This window comes from Drosophila sulfurigaster, chromosome X (assembly GCF_023558435.1).
Source record: "Drosophila sulfurigaster albostrigata strain 15112-1811.04 chromosome X, ASM2355843v2, whole genome shotgun sequence".
Taxonomy (NCBI): Eukaryota; Metazoa; Arthropoda; class Insecta; order Diptera; family Drosophilidae; genus Drosophila; species Drosophila sulfurigaster.
Genome location: NC_084885.1, coordinates 16364686 through 16378772, shown reverse-complemented (window position 1 = coordinate 16378772; position 14087 = coordinate 16364686). Strand labels below are relative to the sequence as shown.

Below are 14087 nucleotides of genomic sequence, written 5' to 3'. Positions count from 1 at the left end.
AAAAGATATAAAACGCAAATCGCGCTCCTTTGTGGCACATGCGTAGTTGCTTTGCAAGAATTTATCGGCAGACCGCCACAATAACAGCAGCGTTGCCAACCAACGCAATTTAAGTATTTCGATGTGAATGGCCAAAATAAAAAAAAAAACAATAACATAAGGGCAACTGCGAGAGTGTATAGTGAAATATAAAAAGAAATCAACAATGGCACACGATCGAGAGGTGCTACGAATGATATGGGAGGGACAGATTGGCATATGCTTTCAAGCAGACAGCGATGAAATTGTCGGCATTAAGCCAGAACCCTTCTATTTAATGGTCTCCCGTCTCAGCTATTTGCCGTTGGTCACAGACAAGGTAAGTAGAAGAAGAAGCAACACTGCGAAAATGAACAAAAACAAATCAAAAAGTTAATGTTTGTGTTTATTTAGGTGCGAAAGTATTTTACCCGCTACATTGCTGCCGAGCATCAAGATGGCGCCGTGTGGTTTGATTTTAATGGCACTCCACTGCGTCTGCATTATCCAATTGGTGTGTAAGAGTGATTGCAATGAAGGGGAAGGGGAAGCTGCAGAACTTTTCCAATTGTAATTACGGATTTAATTAATTACAGGTGTACTCTACGATCTGTTACATCCCGACGAGGACAGCACGCCCTGGTGCATCACCATACACTTTTCCAAATTCCCCGAAGAGTCGCTCGTCAAATTAAACACAAAGTACCACACAGAAAAGTTGATATTCCTATTAACTTTTTAATTACTAACGCTTTTTTTTGTAACTTTTTGCAGAGAACTGCTGGAATCGCATTTCCTCTCCTGCCTAAAGGAGGCCGATGTTCTTAAGCATCGCGGCCTCGTCATCTCGGCCATGCAGAAGAAGGATCACAATCAACTCTGGCTTGGTTTGATCAACGAAAAGTTCGATCAATTTTGGGCGGTCAACAGGCGCCTCATGGAGCCCTACAGCGATCAGGAGTCCTTCAAAAATATTCCCGTGCGCTTCTACAATGACGACGTAAGTTTCATCTTGACTAGTCTTGGCTTCTTTTCTTTTCTTTTTCATGTCACAGTGAAATTTATTCTTACTTTAAAATTGCAAGGCAGTTATATCACATGAATGCTTTTCCTCAACAGCAATAGGTAGTTTATTCAGTCCAGAGTATTCTTTCATCAATTAGCTCAGTTTACTTTTATATTTTCCTTTCACTTAACCTCACTTTTAGTAAAGTTGCAGCCAGGACTTAACCTCACTTAAGTGAAAACTTACAAGTTATATACCCTATTAATAATGTTAGTTATGTTTTCAATAATTCAGCTGACATAAATTGTAACTGTTTTTGTTTGATTTTAAACTAACTTAAGCTTACTGTTTTTTTGACCTAACCTCATTTCTGTATGTTCCCAAACGTATTTGGTAACTTACTATATAAAGTAATTAACAACAAGGATTTTTACGTGCCTTTCTTTTTTCTTTAACTTTAACTTCATTTTCTTGACAACGAATTTGAATTCTGTTTTCTTCTTAGCTTTAACCTCACCTTCTGTGATCCTAACCTCACTTTAGTTATTTACTGATGACACTATAATGTAAACAAAAGCATATACTTACTAAAAGTGGTTAAAGTGAAAAGTTTAGTTATCAATTTTGAATTTATGTGAAGTTTACCTTAAAACTGAAATGTTCTCAAAGGCTGGCAACCCTTTTTCTTTAAATTAATGCGAGCTAACCTCACTTTAATGTGTAAATAGCGTTGTAACTAAATAATAATTGAATAGCAGATTAGTAGAATATAAGTAATTGATGTAAAAAAGAACTTTAGTAACAATTTTCAGTAGCAGATTTAAAAAAAAAAAAAAAGCGGTTGATAAATTTCGAATAATTAACGAACAATTCTGTAAAATGTATATTCTGTAGCAATTATAGAAAAATTAATGAAGACTTTTGTAAAAGGTAAAGTAAAAATTTTCTGTGGCAGATTTAAAAAAGAGTGACAAATTTTAGAACAATTAATGACAAATTCTGTGTTCTGTAAATTATAATCCGCTATAGGGAGAACAAAGAACAAAGCATTTCGAAAGTGTGATTTATTTGTATTGCGATTCTTAATTTGGGTGTTTTTTATCCACTGCATTTTCTCAATCATCTCAATAGGATTTCACGTACATGCAAAAACTAATTTCACCGCTAAGCGAAAGCGGACAAAAGAAGAATCTGAGCGATCTGATGGCCGAATTATCGACACCTGTGCGCAAGGCTGGTAAGTAACAACGCCTACAATGAATCTTCTCTCTCACTAAGCTAGAAGCGAAATGAAACGAAACAGAACAGAACGAAACGAAAGGGATTTTCCGGCTATCAATTACCACAGCGGCGTCCACTCAACTCAAATGGGGCATCCTTAAACTACAAACACACAGCTATGCTATATAGAGATAGAAGACAGAAGATAGATAGATAGATGGAGAGAAGCTAGACAACGCGACTCGGGTTTTGGGCCACAAAAGGTGCCAGTCAGTCTGGCACGAACAAAAATATTTCTATTGAAAAAAGGCCGAAACCGAAGAACGAAGTCGAAGTCGATGTCGAGACCCTGCGGCACTGCCAATCATTCTTCAATTCATCAATGTCGCTTTTGCAGCGGCAGCGGCAACAAAAGACACACAACAACAATAGAGCAGAGAGACTGAAGAGAAAAAAAAAAAAAAGATAAAAATTATATGAACAATAGCCCCCGGGCAGTCGCAATCCCAAAAGTCCCTCGTCTCTCGGCTCTCGAGAATTGAACGTGTTGTGTTTTTTTTTGTTTTTCTGTGTTCCTCCTCCTCCTCCTCTCTGGTTCTTTTGGCCAAGTGTTTTTCGGCCATTCAAACACACAGATGCATTTTCCACTTTTCTACTTTTCCGTCTTTCCTCCACGCACAATGAAAATGCAGTGCGTGTGGATTTTCGTGGCAAGTTCGGCTGGATAGCAAACTGACCTGCGGCGCCGGCGACAAGTGAGAAAGAGAGAGCGAGACCGAGAGAGAGAGAGTGAGGGAGAGGGAGAGGGAGAGGGAGAGGGATAGGGAGAGATAGAGAGTGCGAGGCGGTGGCTTAGGTGCAATGATGGCATTGGGAATTCCATAGCTGGACAAAAGGCGGAACTAAATACCTGCGGCTGGCTGCGGGATTTTCGAATTATACTTGCCCCAGAGCCAGCACACATACACACTCTCACACACACACACACACAGTCGATGTCGCTAGCATGGAAAATACTCTATAGAGAATTTTGGTCTTTCATTGAGAAGCGTCGTTGTCCTCGACGTTGTCGTTGTCGTTATCCTTAAACATCGTTTTCGCCCAGTCATCGACGATCCCCGGGGATTGCTGCTGAGACTCGACTACTTGAAGCATCAAGCATCAGGACTCTCGCACGCATCTGTTATCGGGTATTTCCCAAAAACAAAAACCTTACAGACTTTGCACTCTCTAGCCTAGGTGTGAAATTTTTATTTGCATGCTTCAGCCCAAATAAAACTGCACTTGAGAGTGAGAGAACGAGTGAGCGAGAGAGGGAGAGGGAAAGAGCAAGCACTTAGCAAATCGGAATTTCCCATTTGAAAAACAAAAAAGGTGAGAGATGCCGCATTTCTATCGAAACAAAGGCAGATAGTGTAGATCGATGGATGGATGGATACTATGTAGAACAACACGTATTTTCCCAAAGGTCATGCAACGTGACAGTTGCAAACAAAATTCTGTTGTCCTTGAGTGTTGCACACACACACACACACACACAGCATTATAAACTGTATTCGTGATCTGATCCGGGCATGAATAGCTTAACCAGTCTCAGACTCAGACCCAGACCAAACTGGCTTAAATGGGCCAGTTAAATGGAGATTCGGCCAATCGCCAATCTCAGTATTTTTGTGGATTACAATGTCGAAGTTAATTCTTGTTTAGGTCGCACAATTCATTCCATTCGATTAGATTTGATGGAGCCCCTTCTCTAAGCCATATGCTTTAGCACGTTATGTTTGCGATTTAGCACCGATCTTGAAGAAGATCAAAGATCAAGGGCTGTACGATCCCTAGATTTGAAAAATATTACAGTTTGTAAACTATTTCGTTTAATAATCAATTAAATATGAACACAAGAATATAATAATATAATATAATATAATATATAATATAATATATATATCATATAATATAATACAGAATTATATACACACAATATACGCATTTCTTATAATATGAAAAGAATCAAAAGCAAAGTTAATTTCGAATTTCAATTTCCTAGATATATCATTTCAATTTATATGTACATTTCTTATAATGAAACAAGAAAAAAAACATCACACTGATTACAGTAAAAATACATTTCACAATTCATAAACATTCCCTATACAAAGTTCCCAAAATTTGATCTTTAATCTATTTATGAAAAAAAAAGCGAATATTTTCTTGCTATTAATCTATTCTTAAACATCGAAAATAAATGCTATACAATAATTTGATATAATTGCATTTTAAATCGATTTATTTGAAATCGCATTTTTTGTAGACTGAAATTTATGTCTAACACATTATCTCTAATTCACAACAACAAAATATGTTGCTCATTGGAATGCAGACACCCATAAAAGTCAATCTGTATTTGATCAACTATTTATTACTCTTTATTATTATGTGTTCTGACGCATCTTTTATAGTTAACGCATTTGCTTAATGAATGCCAAGACGTTTTATTAAATGTCAGCGATCATTCAACAAATATCTTTGTATGTGAAATCATGGAAAAATTCGTTTAATATATTTTATATTACAATTCATTTTTTTTATATTTATTAATAGAGTTTTTTAAATTTTAACTATAACTCTTATCTTAAGAGTTCTAAATAACTAATTACAACTTTAAATATTCCGTATTCATAAAGAAAAGTATTCAATTTAAAAGGCTTCTTCTCCATTAATCTCCATCCAAATGAAAATTAATAAAGTTTTTTTTTTCATATTTTATAAAATGATATTGCTAGGAAAATATTACATTATGTTTACCTGTAATGTGCTTAACTGTCCTATTCTTTAACTGTGAATGAAGTTAATAGTGTTGACTACATACATTATAGAACTAAAGATTATATATTTTATTTTATTTATTTTGATAGAATAACTATATGTATATTTATATTATATTACACTTTTTTGCATTTTTGTATATTATTATTATGATTATGATTATGATTATGATTATGATTATTATTATTATTATTATTATTATTATTATGATTATGATTATGATTATGATTATGATTATGATTATGATTACGATTATGATTATGATTATGATTATGATTATGATTATGATTATGATTATGATTATGATTATGATTATGATTATGATTATGATTATGATTATGATTATGATTATGATTATGATTATGATTATGATTATGATTATGATTATGATTATGATTATGATTATTATTATTATTATTATTATTATTATTATTATTATTATTATTATTATTATTATTATAATTATTATTATTATTATTATTATTATTATTATTATTATTACTATTACTATTACTATTACTATTATTATTATTTTTATTATTATTACTATAGATGGTTTCAATTGTATTGATGGAAAGATTTGCTGAATATTCTTTAACCAACCAACAAACTTTTCAAGTTAAAAGTTTCGAGCTGCCTTAAGCATTTCAGTTTGAGGTTATTTTAGCCCTAATTCATATTGAGTTTTGTGTGTTTTTTTTCGCAATTTTGCATTAATTTGCGGAAGATATCAATATAGTACTCTACATATGAATGTATGTATGTATGTGTGCATCTGTGTATGTGTGTCGTAGTGCAATAGTGTGAGTGCGCGTCTGTGTCGGGTAGATTTATGCACGCCCCCAGTCGACGATCCATTAACCGCAACGCATTCAATGGATATGTTTATGCGTGTAACGCCCCCCACTCTCCAACCCCCCCTGTCCGTTCGTTTGCTTACTGCACATCGTGCGCTACTGAGTTGTTTATAGTTGAGTTCTAACATTGCCTGTAATGATGATCCGTTTAGCGAGCTGCCCAACCATCCATCCATCCCTCTCTCGCTCTCTATCTCGCTGACTCTGTTGCCCCCTCTCCCCATCAGCTTTGGCAATTGCAGTTTTTGGAGTAAAAGAAGAAAGAAAAAGTTGCCGCCGCCTTTTGCATCCGCATCCGCCACAGAAACACCCACAAATCACAAATCACATACAAAAACGTGGTCAAACTATGGTGTGTAGTGGGGGAGGGGGGAGAATGCATACCCCAAGGCACTTGCACGTACGTGCGTGTGCTTCTGTATGTGTGTGTGTGTGTGTGCGTGTAATGCGTGCATTTTCATAGAAAATTTGTATTTAAATTGAAATGAATTTCAAATATACAATGCAGTCGCCGTGGCGTGGTTCAAAGTAGATGCCATTCCGAGAAATCAAACAGCAGCAACAACAGCAACAACAAGAACAACAACAACTACGGCAGCGGAGAAGAGAATCTAAGACGCGTCAAAAATAAAGAAAACGCAATGTGCTGCTAGCGTCGCAGTCAGCGTCGTTGGCGGCTCCTTCTCCTTGTGTTTTTTTGTTGTTTTTTTGCTTTGCCTTTTGCTTTGGTTTCGTTTTATTTTATGCATTGCGTGAGCGGCAGCACAAGCGTGTGTGTGAAAGAGAGAGGGTGGGGTGTGGAGCAGCAGTAACAGCAGCAGCAGCAGCAACAGCGGCAGCAGACAGGCGCTTTCATGATTTGCCGCCGGCTGTTGACGGCGATTTTGGCGTTCACCGGAAAGCAGCGTCGGCGTCGACATCGACATCGGCTTCGGCGCTGCGGCGTTTTGGCTTTTTGAATGCTTACCCACACACCGAGACACACATCTGCACACCGACACGCACACGTACGCATACACGCAGCCAATTGTATGCGCCTCTCTCCAACGCGCTCTCTCAATGCGCTGTGCTCTCTTTTGGCATGTCCCCTGTGTATGTGTGTGCGTATTTTCGTTTGCATTCGTGTGTTGTTTGTGTATTTGTGTAGGCCGCTCTCGAATGTGTGAAAAGGAAGTTCTGAGATATCACCTCCGCTTATTTGTATTTACACCTCCAAACTGCAGCAAATGCCCGGCCCCCACCCCTGAGCCGTCGGAAATCGCACCTCACGTTTCTGTTTGTATGCGTGTGTGTGTGTGTTCGTGTGCGTGTATGTGTGTATTTATCACTTGCTGCGCTGCCCCGTCGCCATCACTTTTTATGATCAGCAGTTTCGGCAGCCGCAGCTGCCGCTCTGACTCGCTTCTCCCCTTCCCCTTCCCCCGTTGCCGTGAGTCGTGTTCTTGTTGTTGTTCTCGTTGCTGTTGCATTTGCCACCTTTGCATTTGCTTAGTCCCATTTCGACACATTTTCGTTTGCATTTCGTCAATCAGACAAACAATGCACAATGCAATCAGGACCCTCGCTCGCTCTCTCTCTCTCTCTTTCGTTCGCTTCTTCCCTTTGTACACTTTTGTGCCTGTGTGTGTGTGTGTGTTTGTTGCTCAATTGTTTGCGCCACGCCTTTGCATTTTGGGTGGGCTGCGGCATCGGCTTCGGCAGCTGCAAAAACAAGCCAGCAACAAGTTGATGTCCTTTGAATTCATTTCAATATCCTCTTGGGATCTTTGCCACAAGATTACGCTCTTAAGAGAGCAATCTGAGTTTGCTCTCTCAGTCGCTCTCTCAACGTTTTGGCAATGGACTTTACGAAGCTTCAGTGCTAGTCGCCACTAAAGCTTCATCTATTGTATTTTAGCGAGCAAAACAAAATTCAAGTCTTAACAGCTCCGCAGGGTATTTAAGCTTCGAGCAAGCCCAATTCAATAGCTTTTTGGGCACTTATTGAGCTTCTTGTTATGTTGAATTCAATATGTGATCCATTGCAGCTCCGTCACCTTCTCCTGCTCGCACTTCCTGTACTAATCATCTTTTATTTATGTCTACAAAAAAGCGAGAAAGATAAATGAAAAAAAAAAAAAACAATAACAAAGTGTTTCGTCAACAATTTTCTTCATTCGATGAAGTTCATTTCGTCAACAACTTTGTTGCTCCATCAAAACAAACCGAAACTCATTGCAGATTGGCGAATGGCAAATCGCAAATCGCAAGAACGAAGAACTTTGCGTAGGAGAACTTGTACAATCGATGAAGAAGACGAAGCAGCAGCTGAAGAAAACAAGCAAAAAATATATGTACATATATATGTTTGTACATATGTATACAGACATACATAATGAATAATGAAAAAATCAATTGATTAGCAGTTTTAATGGCGTCACTGAACTGCGAAATGAAAATATGCAATCGATATCTTCGATTCTGACCGGAACTTGAGCATGTGGCCTGATCGGCGGAGGATTGCCACAATTGCCACTTCGAGCGGTGATCATAAACAAAGATAAGCATATACAAAAAAACGAAGCTTTTACAGCAGATAGTAGCAAAAGAGTTGACGGTGATATGGAGCTTTTATCATTCAAGTTTAACGTGTTGTACGCCTTCTTTTAACTATGATTAGTTGAACGCGCCTGAAAGCTCATTGAAATTTTAATGAGCTTTGGTGTTATTAAAGCTGCTTCATGGATTAATGAGACGTTTTCGATAATATTAAGTGAAAAACAGACTAATTTATGTTTATCTCAACCATTTTGAAATTTATTGAAAATGTATTATATTTTTGTATACAGCAGATACAGATAGATTTCATCATTCGATTTTTACTTGTTGTACGCCTTTTTTTTTTAAATATGATTAGCATAATGTGCTTTGGTGTTATTAAAGCTGCTTTGTGGATTAATGAAACGCTTTCATTGATATTGCATGAAAATCAGTCTAATTTATGTTTCTTTCAACCATTTTGAATATTTTTGTTATACAAACAACAATTGAGATTTTAATTAACAACATATAATTATATTAGCACTGAAAGCTTTGGATTAGCACCTTGACATTGCTTGACTTAGAAATTGATCATATCATAAATCTTTCGCTGCAGTGTGAGGAATACTCACAAAATTTTGGCGTCGGAATTCTTCTAGAAATGCAATAATTCATATTTAAGAGAAAAGTGCTTTACTTTATTATTAATATTAATCATATTAGAATGCTATAAACTTCAACTTTTGAATATACGAAGTTTTATAGCGCTTTCAATTAGGATTATAATTGCTAATAATACTTGCAATGCTTCGGTTTAATAGATTGTCGATTGTTAGCTAGAAACGCAGCGCGGCGAATGAGTTTTCGGAGCTGATAGCTCCTTTGTTTGGGTTCAACAAACAGATCAAGATCCAAGCGATCTATAATAATACCCCATTATGTTAATCCCAATCTCGCACACGTGACCCAGAGGGCAGGAGGGGAGTGGAAAAAATGCGAACGAAGGGGGATTGGTCATATCAATGCTATATTGCTGGATTTTATTGGTTTATAGAGCGCAATCTATTAAATTATTATGATGATTGGCTTTCTTATCAGATACGTTGAACATTTCGCGCTGCAATGGTTTATTTTTAGGCATGAGCTATGCGCGCCCTCTTCACCACGACAACACACAACAACCTCTCTCTCTCTCTATCTATCTATCTCGCTCTCTCACTCTCACAGTTTTCGATGTGGTTTGCGGCGTTGTCGATAATAAAAATGGGATCAATAAATTGTCAGACTGTTTGGCGCGATTCTTCTCGACATCATTTTTTTCTGTGTTGTTGCTGTTTTCTGTTGCTTAGGGTGGCGCTTCAATGTTTCCCATGTTGCTTCCATTATTGTTATTATTATTATTATTATTGTCGTTGGCGTTGTCGTTGCTTCCATTGATAATCACGCGTCGGCACGATCATAAAACATGTCTCTTATAGATCGTACCCATAAAGCTCGTTAAGCTGTCTTGTTCTCGCCTAATTAATGATCGTCGATCATGCGAAATTGCATGGATTGATTCCATTTTATGGGGTAGCATTTGCAATTAAAAGCTTCAAGCTGAAAGCTTTCGTGATTTATATCGTACAACATTTCTATAAACTTAATGCACTTTGAGCAGGTTTTAACTTCATTTTTTTTTGTTACATATTTTTGTATTATTCTAAAGTAAAAATAGTTATCAATTGTTTTGGGTGCAAAGCTCTTTTTGCAATTCGTTCGATAAGCTTGGAACACACAACAAAGAGCTTTTATTATTAAAGTGCAAGTTAGATGCTCAGTTTTTCATTGAACTAAGTCCGAGCTTTGTTGATCTCTGTTTGAGTGCAAATATTCCGTTTCTTTCTTACAGCCACCACAGTATCAAGTGAATGAATCTTCAGCGAATTGCTGTCATTTCGCTTATCGCTAGACTATTTTCATTCAGCGCGTTTTTGATTGATAACTCTAGCTTGAATTTGTTTTGTTTTGCTTTTTCTTTTACTTACAAGATGCACTCTGATTAGCCAACGAACCAAATAGGGAAACACTTTATATGGTGTTGAGTTGAATGAAAAACGTTTGATAATCCAACTGAAAGATTATTTATTTATTTTAGTAGTTAATATACAATTTAAAATTAAGAAAATAACTTAATTCAAAACCTAGAAATATTGTATATATTAAACATTTACTAGTTTTCAATACGGTCGTTAGTCTGTAAAGTTAGGTTAGGTTATTAAGCGGTAGTCATGCTAAATTATAGCACAAACTTGTTTTACAGCTCTATAAAGTATTATGCCCAACTTTCGTAACTATAGCACTTATAGATTGTGAGATATAGCTGTTTATATGAACGGACAGACGGAAAGACAGAACGTAATCGGAAATGCTTCCCTTTAGAGATGGCAACGGAATTCTTGTGCTTTCGCTAGAGATAATTATCGGTACATATAGAGAGATATATCGGTATGGCGTCCTACTTGAACTCCGGCCACTGGCTGTTGCACAAATCTTATCGCATACACTCATTCCGTTGCTTCCCAGTGTAGCATGTAATCAGGCATTATCTGAGCAAATACTTCTACATGATATGGTATAAGTGTGTGCTACTTACTTATGACTGCGTGTTGTGTAGGTGTCATTCTCTCTCTCTCCCCATCTCTCTCTCTCTCTCTCTCTCTCTGTCTCTCTCGCTTTTGGTGTATGTGTGTATGCTGGGCGCAATTCAACTTTCGAACCAATCTATAATTACAATAGACCAGCTATAATTATAAATGACGAAAGTCGCCCCGAAATGAAAACACAACTCAATGATCGTCCACTTGAGATTCAATGATTCGATGGCGGTGGCGAGGTGAAGTGAAGTGAAGCGTTATAGCGGTATTGTTATAGTAAGTAGTATATATAAAGTATGAGTACGATTGTCGATTTGTCGGTTCGTTCGTTGGTTGGTTTCGTTTCGTTTGGTTTACGATCTCGCAAAGTCTCGATAATGCTAGCCGTGATTTATATGGCAATCAGATGGCCATATATATGGAGCACAGATTATTCCAAGTGGGCGCCATGGGCTTAACCTCAAATACAACAACACTTTGCAGTAGTTATCGATAACAGTGATACTGCGATAACTTGAATTTGTAATTCGCATTTTATCACACAACATAACCTCAACACGTTTACGTGCTATCGATCAGTTCTTTACTCTTTACTTTATATATGAATACAATTGCTATGTAAAGATTAATGAAAAATCAAATAAAATATGAAAATGAATTCATATAAAAAGAAAGTATTCTTATTCATATTTAGTTATTTTTCTTTCAACTAAAAATATTATATAAATTCCTCAGAATTCCTCACCAATACCTCTGCATTCTGGAATCTTTCTATAATCTATCAATAAATCATAAGCTCGTTCCTTGATTCATAGATTAAGATTATGAGTGTATAAATGATTTTAATCATTATTATTTCAATAGCTTAACAATTAATCCACTCTATTTATTTCTCCTGGGCAATTCTGAACTTCTTACAGTTGGCTTTCGCACACATGGCATCGATCTGCACGAGGAAACACAGCTGCAATGGATGTCCGAGCATTTGAGCTATCCCGACAATTTTCTGCATTTATCGGTTGACTACAAGAGCATATAATCAAGGCGATCATGCGATCGTTAAGAGCGATCTGCAGTGAGAGCGATCTGCGACCAGTGAGCGATTTCAGGCGATACCCAGGACCGATCTGGACACAGACACCCGGATCGATATACACTATAACAAATACAATTAACTAATTAGCTAGTAGGATTTTAGCATTAAGTTGAATGTACAATACAGCATATTATTATACATACTTTACGGACATTAGTACTAAACTGATCGATGTACCATATTTATGCAATAATCTATATATATTTATACATATATGTATATATATATACATATATTACTAGCTTGTTTTAGCATTTATACGTAACGCATGTTGTTTCGAGCAAGAGAAATGAAAGAAAAATAAAATGCCAAAAAAAAAAAAATAAACCAAAAACGAAAAAAACGATTAACATGAAAACGAAAAGGAAACTTAAGAGATTTACACGTCAATGCGATCGATCATTTTCTCGTATTTGTTCTCGCATTATTCTCTCGACAGGCAGTTCGTGCTATTTATAAGCCCTTCACAACGGCCAGGCGACTCAACTCTGGGCCCAGGAAGTCGCTCGACAAACCTCGACCCAACAACAGTCTTTGGCTTGGCTGTTCGGCTGGCAAAGGCATATCGAATCGAAAATAACCCATAAACGGTTATCAATTTCACGCACAACATACACGATATCGAGCGTGCTTCACCGCCGAATACGGCATGCACTTCTCTGATTTATCGATCATTCGAACAGTGATCGTTGGATAAACTAGAGTGTCAAATATTAACTTGTCGATCAGTTTTATATATATGGAGATCAAATGATAGCGTAATATTATTATGATAAAAGATATAGTTTTAGTTTTTCAGTTGTGGTGCAGTTTCTGGTTGAAGTTATCGATTTATCGATCCGATGTATGCATGTATATGTAATGATCAACAAAAGTCAGAGCAATATTATGTTTCATGGATTACCTATTCAATTGTACTGCCCTAGGAGTTTGCCGCAGAAATAGGAGTTATCGATTTATCGATCACTTTTATATAGGTAATGTCTAGTGATTGGTATTGATTGGTATTGGATTTAATCAGTAATTTGCAATTCAGTTTCTAGTTTTATGGGCGCATTAGTGGAAATAATATTTATATATCGATAATATTTATATATCGATCACGTATATCGATTGGTAGTGGTATCTTATTCTGATATAGAGAAAATCATTTAACTAATAATTTGCTGTACTATTATTACTTCTATAAGGGCAGTAGTTGAAGTTATCGATTTATCGATCAGCCCTATATTTATGTTAAAGCCATCCATGGATATTGTAATACATACATATTTAATACGTTTCCGATATCTTAAACATATTTAGCTATTTATTTGTAGTGCAGTTTCTGCCTTGATCAGAGCATTAGTCGAAGTTATCGATCACCAGCTATTATTGCAATTAATGACTTTGTTTAAGATCGCAATTAATTTTTGTGTTAGCGACCTGGAATTATCCCATCGAAAGGATCAAAGCAATAGCCCTCTTCCGACTTGTTTCTAGAAACTGATCAAACAAATGTGCAATAAATTATATGGAGCTTGTCGCGACAAAACAGATAAGACCCGTCGTTAGAGTATCTATGATAGGGGAGTACAAGACAAACAAATAAATAGAAGAATAAAGAACAAAAATAAAATAACAAAAAAAAGTACCATCGAAGGGGCTTTGCGTTCGCTTTCCGTTGGTCGGGTTCATTGATTAGACCACTCGCGATTTTTATCCGTTTGTCAAGATAACGGCGACCTTACACAATATTTCAACCAGTTTCAGTTTTGTTCGTTTTTTCTTTATATATGTACGTTTTTTTTTGTGCTTTGTAGTATTAATATTATTATACCTATTTTCATTAATTATTTGAAGAGCATCGATTTGAAAATGTCACAATTCTGCGTTGGGTGAATCGACTTTTAGTCTGGGGGCCTAAA

The 14087-nt window shown here is 36.5% G+C and overlaps 1 protein-coding gene across 1 annotated transcript; it reads left to right on the top strand.

Moving 5' to 3' along the window:
* The first annotated feature begins 130 nt into the window (after positions 1–130).
* On the top strand, positions 131–12511 carry LOC133848214 (autophagy protein 5). Its single transcript, XM_062283697.1, has 6 exons — positions 131–358; positions 433–532; positions 615–720; positions 793–1018; positions 2156–2261; positions 12005–12511. The coding sequence occupies exons 1-6, from the start codon at positions 206–208 to the stop codon at positions 12121–12123; spliced, it is 810 nt and encodes a 269-aa protein (XP_062139681.1). The 5' UTR covers positions 131–205; the 3' UTR covers positions 12124–12511.
* Positions 12512–14087: the final 1576 nt, after the last annotated feature.

What these genes read in the sequence shown, in the direction of transcription:
- LOC133848214 (XM_062283697.1), top strand. Translation starts at nt 206, where the DNA reads ATGGCACACGATCGAGAGGTGCTACGAATGATATGGGAGGGACAGATT. An exon ending in CTCGTCAAATTAAACACAAA is followed by an intron (nt 721 to 792) that starts GTACCACACAGA and finishes AACTTTTTGCAG; the next exon opens with AGAACTGCTGGAATCGCATT. An exon ending in TGCGCTTCTACAATGACGAC is followed by an intron (nt 1,019 to 2,155) that starts GTAAGTTTCATC and finishes TCATCTCAATAG; the next exon opens with GATTTCACGTACATGCAAAA.